This window comes from Castanea sativa, chromosome 3, assembly GCF_040712315.1.
Source record: "Castanea sativa cultivar Marrone di Chiusa Pesio chromosome 3, ASM4071231v1".
In the NCBI taxonomy this organism is placed as follows: domain Eukaryota; kingdom Viridiplantae; phylum Streptophyta; class Magnoliopsida; order Fagales; family Fagaceae; genus Castanea; species Castanea sativa.
Window position 1 is genome coordinate 51,027,147 of NC_134015.1, and position 8,815 is coordinate 51,035,961.

Below are 8,815 nucleotides of genomic sequence, written 5' to 3' on the forward strand. Positions count from 1 at the left end.
AAAAATATTAAGTTATATAAAATTTAAAAATATTCAATAATATATATACATACATTCAAGGTGAGGTCGGGTGAGATGGGATCTATGAAGAACTTGTCCCCAACCGGACAACAAAAATTATCTTCTTTGCCCACTCTATGGAGTGAGCTTCTCGTAGCACATGAACTTCATGACCTTGTGAAAGACCGGTTCTATATAACGCTCCGTTTGTTTTGATGGAAAACTTTGTGTAAAGATAATTTTCTATGTTTTCTAGTGTTTGGTAGCATAAAAAAAGATGAGTCAAAGGAAAACTATCTTTGGTCAACATAAAAAGTATGGCTTATTTTTAGAGATTGTTTTCCATTAAATTTTTTTGAAAAACAACTATATCTCACAGCAAGCTAAATAAAAGAAATTAGGAGGTTGTTTTTCAACTCATTTAAAGTTGCTACCAAACATTAGAAAATGAGATAGTTTTATAGAAAATACTTCTTGGATAATGACTCGTTTTCTAGAAAACGTCATTGCTGAAACAAACAGAGCGTAAGATACTTTCTCTCTTGATTGCTCTTTAGGATAGGAAGGCGCATGCAATGTAGAATGGGTGAAGGGATATGAAGACAGTATACTCATGTCCAAATTATATCATATCTTAATTATATAATAAAAAATTGTGTTCCACACTCTGGTTATGCCTAGATGGCATCCTCTCTTCTTCCTTTTTTTTTTTATTTATATATTTTACTTTTCTTTATATCATGTGACGCAATATAAGTATATTAAAATAATTAACACACACAGACACACACATAAATATATAATTAGGAGTGAGTGAATTTGAATCTTGAATGTTTTCATTAAAATACTAAGAAGTGCCAATCAGTTAGTCAAACTACAAAACTCTTGACAAAATAATTAGCATATTCATTTTAAATTTTAACTTCTAGGTGAGACTTTATTGCCAAAACTTCAAGAAATTTAAATGGAGTTTCATTATTCAATTTAATTATTTTATAATCTTTGAATTTTTTTAATATAAAAATTAAGTCTTAAAAGTTTTTAATATAAAAATTGAGTATTATACATGGGTATTTATCATGTAATTAAAATATTTTTATTCTTGAATTTTACTATATATATATATTTTTATTCAGATTTTATATTATTAAAAATTTTATTTAGTTGTGTATCATAGTAAAAAAATACAATCCATAGAAGAAAAAAATAATAATAATAAAAGTACAAGAGCAATATTATGGGGTAAATTGGAAATTTGAATCAAATTTGTTTAATGGCGGGAAAAGAAACGGTTTTTTGCCCTTCGGCTTCAAGAGACAGCCATTCGAAAACTTTGTCTTGGCAATGGCGGTCGTGAATTGAAAATTTGAGATTCAAAACCCTAAACGTGTGCGAAAGCAATTTTCCAGAAGAAGAAGAAGAATATCAATCAGACCCATTTTCAAAAAGGCAAAAAATGGAGTTACTAAAATTGTCTAAATTCAAGCTCCAGCTTCAAACCCTAATCACCGAATTTCGAGAGCTTAAAGTACGATTCTCTCTCTCTCTGTCTCTCTCTCTTTCTCTCTGTATTCTTAAATTTTTTTTTTTTAATTTTTTAATTTTGTTAATCTTTCAGGAAAGAGAACGCTCAGCCACAGAGCAACTTCGTCTTCTAAATCAGGTTTTTTTTTGGGGGGGTTTAATAATCAATTCACTTCCAATTCAAACGTTGAGGTTTTTTTTTATTTTTAACTTTCTCGGAAAATTTGGATTATGGTGTTTGTTTGGATACAGAAGCAAAAGCAAACTGAGGAAGAATGTGGCAGAAAGTTACAGGAATTGCAAGCAGAGTTGGCTTCTTCCAATGAACTGCGGCAAACGCTGGAACGAAAGGTTTGCGCTCAACCTGCTCGACGAAATGCCTGTGATAAAAAATGTAAAGTTATTGTTAGTAATAGGATTTTTCTTTTAATAGGTGAGTTATCTTCAGAATGACAATGCTTTGCTCGAGAACAAGCAAAAGGAATTGAAGGGAACTATACAAAGCTTACTTCAATCGAAGGAAAGTTTCGTGAATGCTTATGAGGTTTGTAATCTGTAGTCCTCTATATAATGGGTTGTAATAATGATGGTGGTTAGTTTTCTTAATTATAGATATATTTGTGGGGGAGGAGAAGATCTGGGGTAAGTTTATAAAAGAGTGGATGTGGATCGAATTTGGATTTTGAGAAAGGGGGATGGTTGAAAGTGATTGAAAATGCATATGAAGATGTTAATTTGATTGATTGTGGTGTTGGTGTTACCCTTTTGGCTTAGTGTCAGTGGCGTATAAAGAATTGACTTTATGAGGAATTTGGTCTTGTGTAGTGGTCTGGTGTTTGGGCATAGAAGTTGTAGGTGAATGTCCTTTCATAGGAAGAGTTATATCTTGATGATGTAGTGCATAACATGTTTGTTTTCTGATCGGGGATTGGTCTGTAGTCCTAGTTTTTGTCGTGCTATGATGTAGATGGGGGTATTATAGCCTCTGAAGTGTCTACTTATAGTTATAGTCGACCTTCTCTTGATCTGAACTCTTGTATAGGTGAACTTGTTTTGTTCAATTCTTAGGAAGAAGAAGGATCTACTGGGCATGGTAAGGCTCCCTCAATGGTAATGTGATATAAGCTTTTAGGAGAATCAGCTTGCCAAGTTGACAAGGAGTCTGCTTGTCAATTTGACGGGTTGATTACTGTCAGGCCTATATGTTAACATACAAAAAGATCCCCAAACACTACCGGACAGGCAAGCAACGCAAGGTTGACCTTACTACTTTTGCTGCAACTAATTATTCTTTCAATCTTTATATTTAATCTTCAAAGTTATGCTTGTAGCTTGTTGCTTCTTGCTGTTGATCCTTCGCATGAGTTAACCTTATATTCTGGAACTTGACTTTGGAAGATAAATAAATACTTTGTTTAAACCTTATGCTCCTAGTTACGTTGTTCTGAAACTCTGTGGTGCTCAGTGCATAGATGCTACCCATATACTCCCTCCATCTCCTTTTTCCTTGTCCCATAATGTCTGCCTTAAATTTTAAAAATAAAATAAAATAAATGAAAATTTCAAATTTTCGTATTCAATATCTCTCTTTTAGTTTGAAATTGTTGGAATAATGGTTAAATGATTAAATCCACTCTTTCATATAAGCTTAAACTTTTGGAACAAATGGTATTTTGTCATGGTATTAGAGCATGTGGTCCCAAATTCGAACTTTGTGTCCATTTGACCTCTCATTTAAAATAAAATTTCAAGTTTGGACCCCATTTATTGAGAAAAACACGAGGCCTATACTTTTGAGACAAGTGGTAGTTTTCATAAATGTGTGTCCATTATGTAATTTTCAAACCATCAGTGGTTTAAGAGTACTTTAAAGAAAAAACAAACAGTATTTTAGTTGTCATGTCTCCTTTAAATTTATGCTTTTTCCCACATTAGGATGAAAGGAGTATTTGAGAAGGGATCAAGGTATAAAAATTTATGCTGAGCATTTGGAGAGGTAGAATGCAATGTAAATATTACTCTGAAGACTAATAGTGATGTATAAACCAATCGTCATTGTAATTATTGTATCTGAATGCTATTCTGAAAACTTCATCCTATCAATGCGTATTCAAGTGACGTATTATTCTGATGTCATGATTATGTGCAGGAATCCACTTGTGAAATGAAACGTTCAATTGAAACCAGAGATAGAAAGCTCACTGTCCTATCTGATAAGATACACTCACATTTATTATTATTTGATTCAATAGAGAAGGAGGCATTTTCTATCAAGCATGTTGTGAATGATGTGCAATGCCTCTTGAATGAAAAAGAGGAAGTAGGCAAGTAGCTTTCTGAACTATTACTTATTCCAGGTGTCTGTTCATTTTTAGATTTTGACATAGGCCACTCATAATTTCATGAAAGTTGCGGTATCAGATTCCTTTTTAACTCTGTCTGCCGTATTCAGTGGCTGGCTTAAGGAGCAAACTGGATAAAGTCTCTACATTTGAAAAAGTTTTTGTTGGTAATTCTTTATACTTGTTCACTTGACTGAATTTGCTCTTCACTTATTATTGTAAGATGTACCTGTGTGTGTATGTCTGTGTATATAAATTTTAACCACATTTTTATGCACACACACACACACACATATATATATATATATATATATATATATCTATACATATGTATGTATGTATGTATGTATGTTGTGTCTGTCACATCATATTTGTGTGTGTGTGTGCGCACGCGTAACTTTAGGTGAACTTTCATATCGTACTATTCTAGAGCGTATTTCATACATCAACTATTTGGACGCTGGCATAATGCTCATAAATTAATTTTCACTATTATCGGTTCACCTAGTACTTGACTTGTGGACAAAAGTGTTGTAATCCATTTATAATTTGTTAGGTCTAGAATTTACACCATTTACTCTGTTTCTTGTAGAGAAGATCCATTACCTGGAAAATAAACTGAAAAATGACGAGGATGAGTTACGAAGAAAGGATAGAATAATTTCAGAGCTAGAAGCACACCTGGATGCAGAAAGAACTAGCAAAAATTACCAAACTCAAATAGAAGAGATATCCGTACCACTACTGAGGATTCATGTGTTTATTGATTGATAAGAAATAACTTGCACTTTCAGCGTAAGGTCTACTTTATGAGTTTTTTTTGTCTTAACTGGCCAAACCTTCAGAAAACCCTCTCAGCAAAGGATGTGGTCATACAGAATTTAATATCTGCAAAAGAGGTATTAAATTATAGATTTACTATTCTTTCTTTTCGCTTGTCTATGCTTGTTGGTTTTCTAAACTTATTTTAAGTTTCCAAAAATCAGGCATTGCATTCTGAAGTGGGGAGTTTAGGCATTATCTTACAGAAGATTCAGGAAACTGTTACCAATATGAATCAAGAGGTTAGTAAAGGGTCTGCTTTTGACACAGAATATTCTAGTCTTCATATTTGAAGCTGTCATATATTTTGTTCTTAAGAAACTTTCCAAAGCCATTGTGATATTTATTTTAGATTACAAAATATTGTACTGATTGTGTCTATTAGGCCAGAGGGCATCCACCTGTGGTTAAAAATATTTTGGCATGTAATGTAGGGAGTATCTCATAACATGATGGTTCATAAAACATAGGGTTCAAATTTGTCCTAAAATTTGTCTATTCTATATCTTAAGTTCTGCTGTGGTCTTAAAATTATTCTACCAAAGCATTTAAATGCCACAGTTATTAATGGTAATCTTGTAGATCTATGTTACATGTGATATTTGGTTTAATCTGTTTAAAATTTAGTAGTGTCTTGTAATGCCACTAACAACCTTTGGTTATTTTCTTCCTCATAAATTCCAAGTGAATGCCTTGTGTGTGTGTGTGTTCTTTTAGGTTTTCCTTCTCTGTTGTTACGGAAAGTTCTTTTTATGCTCCTTTTGCCCCCCTTTGCTACCTCTGTGAACTATCTTCAATTCTCATGCCAGGATAAAAGGGATTTCTCATCAATGCTTGAATGCCAAGAAAGATGCAATATATTTGTGACAAGGGATGGTAATAGGTAAGGTACACACACACACACACACACACATATTGTCATTGTTCATGTTTTGAGCAGTGGAGTACTTCCAAATTTAGAACTTATTAGCATGTGATAGCAAAAAAATTATCTTTATCCCTGTCTAGGATCTCGACGAATTAGTGTATTCATCCAATGGTCTCAATTTAGGTGATCCTGGTTTAGGAAAAAAAAAAAAAAAAACAAAAACGGGGGTGATCCTGATGTGATACATATTGAATTTGGCTTATCAGGACTGAAGATGTGCCTCAAAGTAATATTGAAAAATCACCAAGTAAGGCATCTGAGACAGGCTCTGCAGAAAATACAGGTTTATTCTGTCTACTTTCAGTTGTGTGTCCTGTTTTAAGGCCTAGCCATAAAAGCTGAGTATATTAACAAATATTCATGTCAACTAGCTTATCATATATTTTGAAATATGTGGTGTGTGTGTGCATGCATCTAGCTATATTAGCAAAAAAGAAGCAAGAATCAACTTGTCAGTAAGGTAACTTAAGCTTGCTGATACTGTGGTAGGCTACTGTTGTTTCTGAAGAGGCACCGGATTTATTGAATTTATAAAAATGATATCCTTTTTTTTATCTGGTTTTTTAAAGTTCCATGGTGGTTGTATTAGGAATGTACTTTGTTCCTATAGTAGTAGAGGAAAAATTCATCAATAATGGAGCAGCACCCATGTACAATATTAATAAAATCAAAAGCCACTTCAAAAATCATAGAAATTGGTCAAATGTATGAAATTAATATTTTAAATGAAGAATTAGTCTCATTTCATGCCATGTAAAGTACAAAATGTTGAGTGCTTCAATGGCATTGCCAAAGCGCCTACATACATTGTAGTAATGCAGATTACTACAAGACATTGCAAGTTAAAATTGATGCACACATGCATTCCCTTGTGGTTTTATGTATGGAAAAAGGTTAGCTCCAAACTGGTTTGGAGCTATGTTCCTCCAACTCACTATGTGGCGATTGAAGAGATCATCCATTTGTAGTTTTAGTCACAGCTTTTTTAATGGGTCATGTGATTTGTTTAAACTAGTTTGGAGCTAAACTTTGTCTTGTATAGATTTTTAAAGAATGCCTAAGACAAGCATCATTTCTTAGTATTTTGATGCAGCTTCACCTCTATGTAAGGAGTACAAAGAAGTTGCTGAACCCTTGCGAGAGAACAATAACAGTTACTCCTGTTTGTCAGAGGCAAGTGGGTTGTTTTTTAATAGGCTGCAGATTCAGAAACTCATAATTTGGTGACATGTTAAAAGAAAAGTATGGTATTATTACTACTATTTTTTTTTCGTAAAGATTCATTGGACTGTTTGCCCGTTCTCCACAGTCAGCCTGCTCAGAGCCTCAATCCACAGCTAATTTTCTAAACATCTCTGTAAATGATGGAAAGGTATAGAGATAATTGCTATTATGGTCAAGATGCAGAGCTATTTTCATTGAATTAACTAAATACTTGAAAAAATACTTAACTTGATGGAATATTTCAACACTTCAAACCTGCTCTAAGGCACCTGATGTCTAGTTCTGCATCCTTTTGTATGCATAGGAAAACCACACAAGGTCAGCACAACGTTTAGATTCTGAGTGCTCAACAACCCAAGCAGAAGCCTCAGAAGATCCAGGTTAGGTTCTTATGTTATGTTGTAAGATCATTTCATTTTCAATTTATGTCAACAATATTCTGGCACGTAACAAGATCTTCATAAATTTGAGGAGCACAAAGTATGATGAATGTACTAGGCCCAGGGTAATGGCCTTTTAAATATGACAACGTATAGATAATTCCAAAAGCCTCCTATAGGCTTAACGTTCTTTGCGACTTAGTTTCCAGAAGAACAGCAGTAATTATTTCATGTATCGGATATATCATATATGCATCCTCCTTTGAGAGAAAGGATGTATATACCTATTGTATAAGGTATCTTCTCGAAGGATAGAGTGCTGCATCTGCATGTGTTCTACTTTGGGACTGCTATATGTTTCTTGACATTCAAGTAGCACCAATTTCATACCATAAACTAAATTGGACCGGGTAGTTAGGAAAATGGTGAATTAGGCCCAATTTGCTTGATTTTTGGGCTGTCCAAAGCTATATGTGGTTTGCAATTTAAGCATTCTTTTCTTCATGTAAGCTTCAATTCTTACCCCATTTGTCTTTAGCTTTGTCAGGCCTCACATGGGCTCCCCGCTAAAGCTGACTTTTCCCAATTTCCATCTCTTAGCCATGAAAGTGTTTGTCTTGTGCTTCACATTTTCTTCGTTGAACACTACTTTGTATGCATTAGAAATTTTGAATGGATTTTTGCCAATAAAAGTCAACCTCAGGGAATCAGCCTGGTCCAAACTCCAAAATGTGGTAGATGAATTAAGCGGCTATCAGAAAATGCAAAAACCCAATCATGTTAACATCATCATCACTGTGTACAAAGCCAATTCGGCCAATTATTTTGCAGGCCTAGTGTGTTGTGGTCCTATGTAAAAATGGGATCTTTCTTTTGGACTTTTTGGGTATTTGCAGGCACACCACAAAGTCAATCTCGACAATGTGCGGTTGCCATTTGCAGAATTGACACATCCAAAAATCGTAGAACCCTTGGTAATTTAATTAGCGGTTGGCCAGTTTTAAAGATTATTGTTGTACGAATATAGATAAATAATATGTATTCATTATTAAAAGAAGATAAATTATGTAGAAAATGCTTAACAGATCACTTACTACGGTATTTAATTAATTTCTAAACTTCCTATAATATTAATATTGGGGGGGGGGGTGGGGGGGGGTCAAAGATACAAAAGACAAGAGAATTTGATTATTATAAATTATAATAAAAATAATAATTTTTTTTATGGTAGATATTTTTTTAATCAAAAGACAAGTCACAAGAGTACTTAACTGCCTGCTGCCAGCTACCATCTATATAAGAAATTTAATTAAGAGAGAATAAACCATTCTTCTCATATAAAAATAAAATAAAAAGAGAGAGAAAATAAACCTTAAGTAAGCATCGACATCCGGTTTTTCATTATAGATTTTCTCTAAAATGGCTTATTGTAGCAAATTTTCACCAGGAAAAAAAAAAACCTTCCACACCAGGTTGTTTATAACTGTTCAAAAATTTGAAAACATTTACAGTATTCTATAGCACTTGTAAGTTGTAAATCTGTTATGTTCTTTTTCTATTCATTGAGCTTTGGGCAGTTGTGGGTCGTTGTCGTT

General features: G+C 33.5%; 1 protein-coding gene across 1 annotated transcript; it reads left to right on the plus strand.

Moving 5' to 3' along the window:
- Nucleotides 1-1,285: 1,285 nt before the first annotated feature.
- On the plus strand, nucleotides 1,286-7,737 carry LOC142627626 (uncharacterized). The gene is made up of 13 exons (XM_075801503.1): nucleotides 1,286-1,528; nucleotides 1,619-1,663; nucleotides 1,777-1,875; nucleotides 1,958-2,068; nucleotides 3,674-3,848; nucleotides 3,977-4,033; nucleotides 4,459-4,601; nucleotides 4,712-4,765; nucleotides 4,853-4,930; nucleotides 5,498-5,571; nucleotides 5,823-5,899; nucleotides 6,710-6,988; nucleotides 7,145-7,737. The coding sequence occupies exons 1-12, from the start codon at nucleotides 1,457-1,459 to the stop codon at nucleotides 6,841-6,843; spliced, it is 1,119 nt and encodes a 372-aa protein (XP_075657618.1). The 5' UTR covers nucleotides 1,286-1,456; the 3' UTR covers nucleotides 6,844-6,988; nucleotides 7,145-7,737.
- Nucleotides 7,738-8,815: the final 1,078 nt, after the last annotated feature.

What these genes read in the sequence shown, in the direction of transcription:
- LOC142627626 (XM_075801503.1), top strand. Translation starts at nt 1,457, where the DNA reads ATGGAGTTACTAAAATTGTCTAAATTCAAGCTCCAGCTTCAAACCCTA. An exon ending in CCGAATTTCGAGAGCTTAAA is followed by an intron (nt 1,529 to 1,618) that starts GTACGATTCTCT and finishes TTAATCTTTCAG; the next exon opens with GAAAGAGAACGCTCAGCCAC. An exon ending in ATTTGAAAAAGTTTTTGTTG is followed by an intron (nt 4,034 to 4,458) that starts GTAATTCTTTAT and finishes TGTTTCTTGTAG; the next exon opens with AGAAGATCCATTACCTGGAA.